The sequence below is a fragment of the Eptatretus burgeri genome, chromosome 3, assembly GCF_056783735.1.
Source record: "Eptatretus burgeri isolate ZD-2024b chromosome 3, Ebu_testis_v1, whole genome shotgun sequence".
Lineage (NCBI taxonomy): Eukaryota > Metazoa > Chordata > Myxini > Myxiniformes > Myxinidae > Eptatretus > Eptatretus burgeri.
This window is the reverse complement of record NC_140963.1, coordinates 76,783,620-76,795,933: the sequence shown is the minus strand read 5'-3', so window position 1 is coordinate 76,795,933 and position 12,314 is coordinate 76,783,620. Positions and strand designations below refer to the sequence as shown.

Here is a 12,314-nt window from a genome sequence, read left to right as displayed (position 1 = left end):
TCTTGCTCCTCTCGTCCATCTTGATCACTTGCTCATGGCTGCTCCGCACCGATCCTTTGATGTCCCCGCTACCATCAGAGCTGAGTCCCCCAGTTTGGTCCATTTCTCGTCTGAGATCGAATCAGGAGTGAGGCACCTTAGATTTATTTTTATTCGCATTGTACATAATTATTTATGAACAACTGCGTGTCCCCCTTTCTTCCTCATCACAACCCACCGTCATATCCCTCTGCCAGTCAATCGTCCCTTGCTTGTGATTCGGGAATAAAGCCATTGTTTTGCAGAACTAAGGTTCTCGTGTCTCTCCTCACGACCCGCGTGCGCGTTGTTCGCCATTAAATCGGAACGTTCGGTTCACCACAGGATTTTAACCAGCCGCCACGAGCTCGATGTTCGTTGATCCATTGACACAACAATAGGTAGGTTTAATAAGTGCACAGAATATTGCTGGTAGGGATGGGGGGGTGAAAGAAGATGGTGGAGGCACTGCATATTTGAAGCTCTGGAAGGAAGAGTGAAATTGAACCATGAATGCAGTTCCATAGATTGGAGAAGTGAGGAACAAAAGGGTGTGCAATCAGCCTGGATTTTGATAGTTTCACCAGGAGGGGGTTACTTGAGGAGCGAGTGTATCCTGGAAGACCTGGGGAGAGACAGAGGGCTGCAGAGCAGACAGACCGAGAGTGGAGGAAAGGCAGTAAAGAAACAAAGGCCACTGCTCAGTCAGTGTTTTTTTCTTCTTCTTTCTTTACAGGAGCAAGTCTTATGAAAGAGAAAGGTGGATCTGACAGTGAGACAAACATCAAGGGAATGAAAAACCAGGCTAAGAGGAGAAGGAGGAGGGGAGGAAGCACCGAAACTAAAAAGTGAGATGGTTGAGCCAAGGAAGGTTAACTGGAGCAATAAAGTCACGGGAGAGAATTTAGGATGACAAGAGATGGCAGTGCACTGCTTGCCTGAAGCCCTAAAGAAAAGAGTGAGATAATACAGTCTACAGAAGTGGCTCCATAGATTGGAAAGCAAGGAAAGAAGGTGAGGCGTGCAGTCAATCTGGATTTTGGAGGTTAAACCAGAAGGGGTGATTGGAAGAAGGTGTGCATCTTGGAGCGAGTATCGGAGGACTGAGAGAGCAGAGGGAGCAATATCTGGAAAGACAGTAGAAAACAGAGAGCCCACTGACCTACCTGCGATTTGAGAGCAGCAAACCTTGGGATTCGTCCTCATCATGGGAGATTCAAATAATTTTGAGAGCTTTTGATTCCACAGAATCCAGGAGAGATACCAATGATCCTAAATGGCTTGGTTTCCACAATGTGAAGCCAAGAAAGGTGAGGGGAGAGCAGTACTCCATCAGGCTGCGGACGAAAGCTTTGTATGTGGTTAGGAGCTCAGGTGTGCCAAGGAAAGACTTTGCACGACTGGCTTTGGAGCAGAGTCGGAACATTCAGTCGGCGACTGGTTTTGGAGGCCAGCTTGGAAATGTGGCTTTCCCAAGAAAGATCATGGCAAATAGTGAGACCCAGAAGCTTGAACGAAAGGACTTCTTCCATGGGATTGTTGAGAAATTAGATGGGGGGCGGGTGGGGGGGGTTCCAAACGGTCCTTTCGGAGAGACATAGTGAGAGTGAGATTTGTTAGGGTTGAAAGACATGTTCCACGTGTTGGACCAGCTTGTGATTTTATCCAGATATGCAGAGAGTGAAGAAGCTGCTGCATGCCAACCTGAGGGATGACAGATGGTATGGCAGAGGGTGGAGTCATCAGCAAAGAGATAAAGAGGATTTTCCAGAGAGTCAGAGAGATCATTGATGAAAACCAGAAAAAGAACAGGGCCCAGAACGCTACCTTGAGGAATTCCAGCCTGGACAGGAAGAGGGGATGAGAGAACTCCATTTAGGGCCACACGTCGGCTGCGACGGGAGAGGAAGTCTGTGAGTCATGAGTGGAGATGTCCTTGGATACCAAAGGAAGAGGGTTTGGTGAGCAGGGCAGGGTGCCAGACCATATTGAAGGCACACAATATGTCTAGGGAGATGGCTCTGATTTCATGTTTGGCAATGAGGATCTTCTTCCATTGTTGGGAGAATATGACACAATAAGGAGTCGTTTGCAAAAAGGAAAAGACTTTTCCAGAGCATTGTGGTATATCATTTAATATATCGACGAGAAGCCAGACTGGCCCAAAAGCACTGCCTTGGAAACTCAAGCCCCCATTGGGAGGAGAAGAGAGGGTTCCATTGTTAGCAACACATTGACTGCAACAGTGGAGGAAGTAAGAAATCCAGAAAATAAGGCAGCCTTCTATGCCACAGGCAGAGAGTTTGGCAAGCAAAGCAGGATAACAAGACTGTGTTGAATGCAACAGATATGTGCAGGGAGACGATCCTAAACTCTTATGTGAGATGCATGGTCTCCAAACAGTGCTTAGAGAGGAACATGTCTAGATTTGAGTGATCAGAATGAATCCAAACCAATGCTTGAGAACAGAAGAAATGACATCAGAAGCAATTATGAAATGGATGCAATGATGTTCAGTGGTGGGGGAGGGGGAGGGGGGGGGGTTGGAGAGGCAGAGAGAGGAGCGAGTGTGACGCAACGCATAGCAGTGGGAGGGGCGTGGTAAGCACAGCGGGAGGAGGAGAGGAGATTGGGACCATACTCTGTGCAGAGCGTTGGTGCTGCTTAAGCAGTCTCCTTAGCTATTGGGCACAATCCTGGACGGGTCGCCACTCCGACACAGGATAGCAGCATGCTGACACTCATTTTGCCGACCTTGGAAGGATGACAGGTCGAGTTAACCCCACCTGGTATTAATTAAACAGCTGATCGGTATTCGAACAGAGGACCCAAGTATCCAAAGCCCACCACCCTAACCATTAAGCCAACACCAGGCATAAGCGCAGCGGGGAGGGGGGATGTGGGACGTGTAGCAATGGGCCATACAACATGTAGTGGGGGTTAGGGATTCTTTTCTGTGGTGCAACAGAGCATTCATGGGACACAAGTGGAGTATGGACTGGGAAGGGTTTATGGTCGTGCAATGAGATTTTCTGTTCTGCCAATATTGTTCGCTGCCACTCAGTGACGGTCTGATTGGAGGATCTGTCCATCTCTGGTGATATGTCAGAGGATCAGTGCTTCCTCTTCCTCCCCCAGTGTGAGACGAGGCAAGAGGAAGGGTGTGTCATATCATTGATGGAGGATGCCAGGAGTACCTCCTCTTACCCCTCCCTCCTGGTTCAACATGAGATACATAACCAGACATCCTTAACCTCTCTAATCGAAAATGAAGAAGGCCTGTCTCTCACTTAGGCCGTACACAAGACAATTATCCCGATCCATGCATCTGTATCTGTATTCCATGCTCAAAAGTCCAAAACTGTGTGACATACGGGAGTTTATACCTGAATTATATATCATAAGCTGACTATACTCCCCTGCCCACCATAAAGGTTACAAAATCTTAAGGAGAACGTAGTTTCAGCACCGTAAACATCGATTGCGGGAGACATCTCATAATCATCATCATCATCATCATAATCATCCCCAGACATCCTCAATGGAGCCCACGGCTCCAAGGAAGCTGGCTACTCCAACTGTATTCCCCCAGAGATCGAGTAAAGAAGAAATGTTAAATAGTTGCCTGTGTTGTGCGAGTTGAGAGCAAATTATAATTTAGTGATATACAGTGTGAAGTTCAAGGCGACAACACGGGCAGAACGGATCCTGAGTTGGGTCGAGTTTGTGTCGATAGGTTTTGAGTACAGGTTATCACTCCACATGATATCAAGAAAACGCTGAGTATTACTGGATACAGCAAAGGCTATAGTCCCTGACAACATCCCCACTGTCATGCTGAAGACAGGCGCTTCAGAACTTGCTGCACCCATAGTGAAGTTGTTCCAATACAAGCACAAATCTGACAGTGTAACATTGCCAGGTAGATCTATATGCAAAAAAAAAAAAAAAGAGACAAACCCAAGTTGGCCAAGTATTGCCCGATTGGTCGACTCCAAATTATCAGTGCAGTACTACGATGGAAGGAGTCATTAACAGCGCGATCAAAAACGGCACTTACTCACCAACTACCTACTTACTGATGATCAATTGGGGTCGAGAGGCAGATAATTTTTATTGGAGGCCCCAATCATCTCACCACAAATGCAGAACTGCAGGAATTCCTAAGGGGGTTGGGGGGGCAGGCTACACCCAACGATCTTCAGCTGCTTTGCAATGGCCTTTTCTCCTTCTCAAGATCAGATGTGGGGCTGTTCACTGATGATTGCACAGCATATAGGTCCATTCATAATACCTTGGATAATAGAGCAGTCCATGCTTACATGCAAGAACACCTGGACAATATTCAGGCTTGGGCTGATAAGATTCAAGTAACATTTGTGCCACACAAATGTCAGGGCAATGACAATCACCAACAAGTGAGCCTATTCAGTTCCCCCATGATATTTAATGGCACTCACATGGGTGAGCCCCCCCCCCTACTATTACTATCCTGGGGGTTATTATTGACAGAAAAACTTAACTGGAATAGCCACACAAATGATATGGCTACTAAGGCAGGCCATAGACTGACTGGACATTGTGCTGAGTGGCTCACTTCCTAATCCCTCAGAACCTCTCCATTATCTACAAGGCCACAAGTAGGACTGATGGAATACTCTCCACTCACCTAGATGGGTGCAACCGAAACAACACAAGACTATTGATACCATCCAAGATAAACCAGTCCGCTTGATTGGCACTTTACCGACGAGAAACATAATATCCCCCGCAACCCCACCAACTACTGGTGTACCTATTTACAGGATGAATCGCAACACCTCAGCAAGGTATATATATATATATATATAGTTGCGTTTTGGGGGGGGGGGGTATGCATTCAAGGGGTGGTTGAGATGTTTGATTGGGTGTGCCATGCTGTTCGAGTTTGCCAGGATCTCGATGTAGTAGGTGGCGGTTCGGTGGTGATGGGTTGTCTAGTAGATGTTCGTTTCTTCAGGGGGGGAAATGATAATTGTCACGTGGTTGGATGGGGACACGGGATGGGGTGGGTGTGTCTGCGTGGACCCCTTTTGGTATTCTCTGGAGACTGGCCGTGACGTGGCAGGACGGTGCGGCGGATGGCTCCGCCCCGTGATCGCGATTGGCGGGGGGCGACGGCGGTGGGCCAATGGACGGCTCGGTTGGGGGTGACGAGGACAGGATGGAGGGGTTCTGTTCGGGGTCGAGGGGGAAGAGGAGGAAGATCCCAACCAAAAAGATCGTGTTTTTTTGGTGTAGAGGCTGCTGCGCGGAGAGCGTCCTTGTTGTTGTGCTGGTTCGATCGTGTTCTTCATCGTGTCTTGGAGCCTTGCTGAGCCTCGTGCCTCACCTTGGTTGGCTCTGGGGTTCTGCTGACTCGGAGTACGGGGTCGAACGGCGGGCGGACCTGCCTCCCTCTCCTGCTCGCAACTTGACGCCAGAACTAGTTCCCTGGCGGCTGTGAGCGGACTTGGGCCAAGACTAGGAGGTCGACAGCACCACGGTTTCTCCTGCCCCCCCCCCCTGACGAGAGCAAGGCCAGCTCGTCCAGCGCCGATCCAGGGACGGTTGCGTCCACACCACGGTCCGGCCTGACCACCAGATATAGCTACAGTGTGTGTGTGTGTGTGTGTGTGTGTGTGTGTGTGTGTGTGTGTGTGTGTGTGTGTGTGTGTGTGTGTGTGTGTGTGCATGCGTGCGTGCGTGTGTGTGCGCTTGGCGCCTTAGAAGGTTTGAGATCTCTATATTCATTGGAATTGTCTGTGTTTTTCCCCACGCCCGATCCCACACCATCCCGTCGAATCGCCCCGGATCCCTCTTCTTGCCGAGTCTTGTTATTTCTGGTTAATAGTAAAAACGAATAAACATCATCAACTCAGTGAAAAGTGACTCGTGCCACCTTCCTCATCCCGTTTGCGGTAGAGCGATTAGAACCACCATGTTTGGGTTATAAATAAATAAACCGCCTCCATCGTTTCAGCTCATTCTACGTTGGCGGGACTGTTCAAGTCCCGTGGACGTCACAATATATATATATATATATATATATATATATATATATATATATATATATATATATATATATATATATATATATATATATATATATATATATATATATATATATATATACATACATATATACATATATACATATATATATATATATATATATATATATATATATATATATATATATACATATATATATACACATATATACACATATATATACACATATACACACATATATATATATACATATATATATATTCGGCAGCATTTCCCAAATGTGAGACCTATACCACTCGAAAAAACAAGGGCAGCAAATTTATAGGAACACCATCTCCGACAAAGTCACACACTATCATGACTTGGACAAAAATTGATAATCCTTCATAGTCTCTGGGTCAAAATCCTGGAACTACTTATCAAATAACATTGTTGTCGTACCGACACAATAACGATGAGAGCAATTTAAGAAGGTACACCACTACCTTCTTAAGGGCAACTCGGGATGGGTGAGAAATGCCTGCTTTGCCAGCGATATCCATAGCCCATCTATATATTACTAAAACTCTCATCTTATGTATATATACATATCTATATATATATATATATATGTGTGTATGTATGTTCCCGAAATACAGCTAAAACAGTACACGATAGCACATAAATTTTAGGGCCGCCTTACTCACAATTTGCCTGTGATGTGCAGTATCAAGTTTGGTTCAAATCGGGCAACGAAAAAAAATATTGAAAAATCAATTCCCGATTCAGTCAAGTCTTGGTATGATGATCCATAAAGCGCAAGGACAAATCATGGAGAATGTGTTGATATACCTCGAGAAACCGGTTGGCCGAACGATGACTCCTGAGGTAAATGCTCAAATTTTCTTCAAGTTAAAGTTTGACCACTAACTAATATTAAAATTTTGTCTTTTATTATTATTATTTTTTTTTTCCATCAACCGCTGTCACAACGGGAACCAACGGGTTCACGGGTTGTCTAATAATGAATAAAAATTAATTGCAGGTTACCATTCAGTAACTCATGACTTCATAAAAGAAATGAGAATGCGATACCAAGGTTGTGAGAAAGCTGGAAGCAGCATTCAAATTCAGATTAAATTTACCAATAGCTCAAAAACATGCATATGGATGTTCATCTCACTCCAAACAGACTTACCATGGCATGATCAGCGCTGCGAAAGCTGCTGTATGGACAAAGGCCTAGCGAAGCCAAAAGGCAGCAATGATGGGCAAGGAAGAAAGCACAACTGTAACGCTCAGTGCAATAAACATAATATTTGCAGATAAATGTAACAACTTGCAGATAAATGCGACAAAACAAGAAACTCCACGTGATGTGTGAAAGGCATTGGTTACCGCACGATGTTGGGGTGCTCAAATGACTCGAGCTGACGCAGTAGAGCAACCTCTCGGATGGTGGACATAGGCATGCCATCCTCGCTGGTGTGCACTCGCACCTTCTTGAGTGCAACAAAGCGTCCGCCATTCTGAACATCTCGCGCCTTGTAAACAGTGCCGTACGCACCAACTCCAATCTCGGCAACACGCTCGTACTGATTTGGCACGTCCATTGTCACCTCCGTAAAACTGTGTGAGCACCTAAAACAGTTCAAAGAGATCACACTCAGTGTCAGGGCCTGTTTGACTCAAAATGTTTATGAAGCCAAGGATTAAAGGTTCAAGTGTCCATAATGCTGAACTGAATGATAAGAATTAATCAGGTTTTTCTGGTCTCTTTTCATCACAACAGGCAGAAATGTTCTCTTGCTCAGAGACAAACAAACAAACAAACAGACAGAGATGAAAACATAACCTCCATCCACCTTTGGTGGCAGAGGTAGCTAGTTAATAGGTATCCACAACAATCCTGGACTATGTTGTGGAACGTCGGCCAAGGCCCCTCAACTTATTTTCTTATTCCTTCACTTTTTCACCTTTAATCACTTTTAAAATTTGCTTTATCCACAACCACTTGGCGAATGACACAAAACTTTCAACATAGGAGCACCTACACATGGAGAATTTTTTTAAACAAAGTTACATGATGACTGCATGGAAAATACAGCCGGCATTCCAAAAAGACTGTTTGCTGTAGGTATGGGTTGCAGGATGCATCACCGATCAGGAATAAATGGCCTCAACCTCACTTTGCTCGGCGTCGGCCAAATAATCCCAGGTGGTGTGTCGGCAGTAATAATGGTAAAGTGCAAAAACATAAATAAATTAAAAATCAAAGGTGGTACATCTGTCGCTGTAATGGTCCAGTGTATATAAATAAATAAATAAATAAACTCAAGGTGACTGACATGAAGGTAGTGAAGGTCAAATGTATATCAATAAGTAAATTATTCAACTTGTTAAAGAGATAGTGGTGATGGTAAAGTTTGCAATGTGATGGTTGTGGAAATGTACACGTAGCAGACCTGAGGATGAGTTATTTCATTAGTCTATGTGTAGGTAGACCTTTGGCCCTTGTCTAAGGGCTTGGAGGGGAGGGGGGCATGCATTGAGGTTAGTTGGTGCATCCCCAGTGTTAAGGGTTCCCCCACCCTCTGCTCATTTCAATACCTCATCAGTCCATTCCAAACTCTGCTCATTTCAATCTTTCTTTCAATACCTCATCAGTCCGTTCCAAACTCTGCTCATTTCAATCTTTCTTTCAATATCTCATCAGTCCGTTCCAAACTCTCTGCTCATTCCAATCTTTCTTTCAATACCCCCATCAGTCTGTTCCAAACCGTCTGCTCATTTCAATCTTTCTTTCAATACCTCATCAGTCCGTTCCAAACTCTGCTCATTTCAATCTTTCTTTCAATATCCCATCAATCCGTTCCAAACTCTGCTCATTTCAATCTTTCTTTCAATACCCCATCAGTCTGTTCCAAACCCTCTGCGCCTTTCATTCTTTCTTTCAATACCCCCATCGGTCTTATCTTCAACCCTGCAGTCAGTCAGTCATCCCTCTGTCCGTCTGCATCCCTCCCCATTACCACTCCATCCGCGCATTATTTTATTCAGCATATTGGGTCTGTTTGTGGTCATTAATCCTTTGGGCCGATTGGAATACCTGCACCACATCGGTCTTTGCTCCTTCTTGAATTTCACATGTTCATGGCACAAAGCACAATGCTTGTTGCATTCGTAATGGAGTACAACACTCTTCCCATATGGAATAAGGTACGGTGGTTTTCGCATGCTAACAGCATGTAGAGTACAAAGGACATTTGCGCATGCGCAGGGAGGAACTGGGGGCACCTGCCACGTCTTTAGCGTGCCAGGGGTGGGGTGAGGGCTGCGTTAGAAGGCTCCTTCAGGGACAGGATTTTCCACAAGCTGGATGGTGGAGCCACTTCCATCTGATGGGCACCAATGTGAAAGATGCTCGCATGAGATAAGAAGGAGAAAGCGATGTCCTGTGAGGAGAAAGGAGCTCAGATCTTGTCCTTGTGCTAAAAGTTTGTCCGGGGAGAAGCAGACTGGAATACGAGTGTGGAGGAGAGCAGGAAAGAGCACATCGTGTGGAGGAGAGCAACAAGAAAGCCTACATGCAGCTTGGTTCGTGTGAAGATGCTTGCCCCGGGTGCACGGCAGAAATGGTGCGGCGCGTCATTAGCATATCTGGGACGCCGGGGAGAATTTGCCTACTGGTGCTGGACGCCTCAGGGTCGCCCGCGGCTGCGCATCACATCGCACTGCATCGCCACTCCACCCACCCATCTTCCCCATTCTTTCCCCCACCCCCCCAAGTACATTCTGACCGGCATAGCCCGATTGGGCTGTGTGAGGTGAGGAAAGGAGTCTACCCCACACTCCACACTTTTCTTTCTTCTCAGTTTTCTTGTCTTCTTCTTCCTTCCAGATTGAATGATGGCTATATGTCATTTGTGTGAATAAGATTGTACAAGAATATGTGTTAGAATTGTCTGCCCTTCTGTGTCTTTTGCCCATAAATACTCACATTAATGATGAGTTGCTTTTGTGAATAACCAGCTGCAAATAATGTGCTTTTCGTGTGTGTGTGTGTGTGTGTGTGTGTGTGTGTGTGTGTGTGTGTGTGTGTGTGTGTGTGTGTGTGTGTGTGTGTGTGTGTGTGTGTGTGTGTGTGTGTGTGTGTGTGTGTGTGTGTGTATGTCCATCTTCTCCTCCCAAACGGCTGCACCGAGCCAGTTGCAAATTGGTCCACATATGCAACTTTTCATGAGGAATCTGCTGCTGTGCATTACAGTTTGCAAGTGTGAAGTCTTCATGGCCAAAACTTGATTTGAATAAAAAAAAAATAGTCGAATTTTACATTGAAAAAGATAGGCGATAAAAATCGATTGTTCTTCTCTCTCGCATAAATGATGAAAGAGAAAGTTAACACAGTGTTATATCTACAGAAAATGATGAGAGAGATATATCTTGCATCAACGGTGGCTTGCTTTATGCTTATACTAACTACATAATCACATTATACGTATCTATCTATCTATCATCTATTATACATTTGAGAAAGTTTGTGTGTAAAGACACATATTTTGTAAACCGGTCATTAACCCCGAAATATATTTTGTTTCACCCCAAAATTATAGACACTCAGTGCTCACCTTTGCAAAGCATTTGCATCTTTCCTTTAACTTTGATATAATACTTTATTCAATTATTGTTAATGTTAGCCTTAGTAAATTGTTAATTGTTAATCAAGTAAATTAGTAAATTGTTAATGTTAGCCTTACGTATTAATTATGTGAAACGTTCACTCTTTATGCAAATAGATAAAAACTACAAGATTATCTTGCACTTCTATTTAAAAATCACATTTCTTCCATTATTCTTGAACTTACAATTGCTTTTTTCAGCAATAATGCAACGGAAAAGATGTCCCACACTTACAACGACATCTGCGCTGAAGATTTAAAGCATCAAGCTCAACAGATGTACCCCGGCATGAAATGGAGTACACTGATGAAATCTACAATGCAGCCCTCATCGACATTGAGAACAAGCTCAAGGATATAAATGGCCAAGAACTTCAAAAATATGGCCTCCCTCAACCTAACCGCACTGAAGTCAATAATCTACCAACAGAAATTTTGAGAGAGACATCATACAATGTTGACACATTAACAGCACAATGTCAATGACGATGAACCCAAATTCACTGCAGACCAGAGGGCAGTCTATTCTGCTACTTTTGACAAGGTTCGGCAACAAGAAGGTGCAATTTGCTTCCTTGACGCTCCTGCTGGAACTGGAAAGACATTCTTGATCAGTCTATTGCTTGCCAAAGTCCGTCAACATAAAGGCATAGCTCTTGCAGTTGCTTCTTCACGCATTGCTGCCATGCTCCTTCCAGGGGGCTGGACAGCACATTCTGCTTTCAAGCTCCTCTTGGACTTGGCCACAAATGATGCACCTGTTTGCAACATTGCCAAGAATTAGGGAACCGGACAAGTTATTAAGAGATGCCAGATGATTGTCTGGGATGAATCCACAATGGCACACAAGAGAGCTCTGGAGGCCCTGGGCAGGACATTGCAAGACTTGCGTGACAATAGAGCTCAAATGGGAGGACTTGCAGTGGTGTTGTCAGGTGACTTCCGTCAGATCCTGCCGGTGATCCCAAAAGGAACAAAAGCCGATGAAATCCGTGCTTGCCTTAAATCGTCATCGCTTTGGACCAATGTTAAAATCTTCAAACTGTCTACAAACATGAGGGTCTATCTTTTTGGAGATCAGCTGTCTGGTCAGTTTGCCAAAAAATTGTTACAAGTTGGAGAGGGAAGATTTCCTTCCGACAGTAATGGCACTATGGACCCAGCTCCTATAAGCAGAGTGGTCAAGATAGCAGAATAATTAATATCAAAGGTGTTCCCCAACCTGCAACACCATTACCCAACACACAAGTAGCTATGTGAGAGAGCAATACTTGCACCTAAAAATGTTACGGTCAACAGCATCAACTGGCAGCTGTTGCAGGCACTTCCAGGAAATAGTCATACCTACAAATCAATGGACACTGTTGTGGATCCAGAATAAATAGTTCATTATCCTGCAGAATTTTTAAATTCCTTGGAACCTTCAAGTCTACTGCCACACAGACGAGCTAAAAAAAGGCTCCCCAATAATGCTGCTGTGTAATTTGGATCAGCCGCGGCTATGCAATGGCAAAAGTCTGATGGTTAAGAAGCTTATGCCACGTGTTATTGAGGCTACTATTCTCACTGGGTGCGCCAAAGGAGAGGATGCAATTATACCGAGAA

General features: G+C 44.8%; 1 protein-coding gene across 1 annotated transcript in view; it reads right to left on the bottom strand.

Moving 5' to 3' along the window:
* LOC147030219 (cyclin-dependent kinase 6-like) overlaps positions 1 to 12,314 on the bottom strand; it is a 44,106-nt gene that overhangs the window by 28,234 nt on the left and 3,558 nt on the right. The window contains exon 2 of the mRNA XM_085874054.1: positions 7,429 to 7,671. Within this exon, the coding sequence (XP_085730180.1) occupies positions 7,429 to 7,643 (215 nt within the window). The 5' untranslated portion in view covers positions 7,644 to 7,671. The remainder of the gene's footprint in view (positions 1 to 7,428; positions 7,672 to 12,314) is intronic.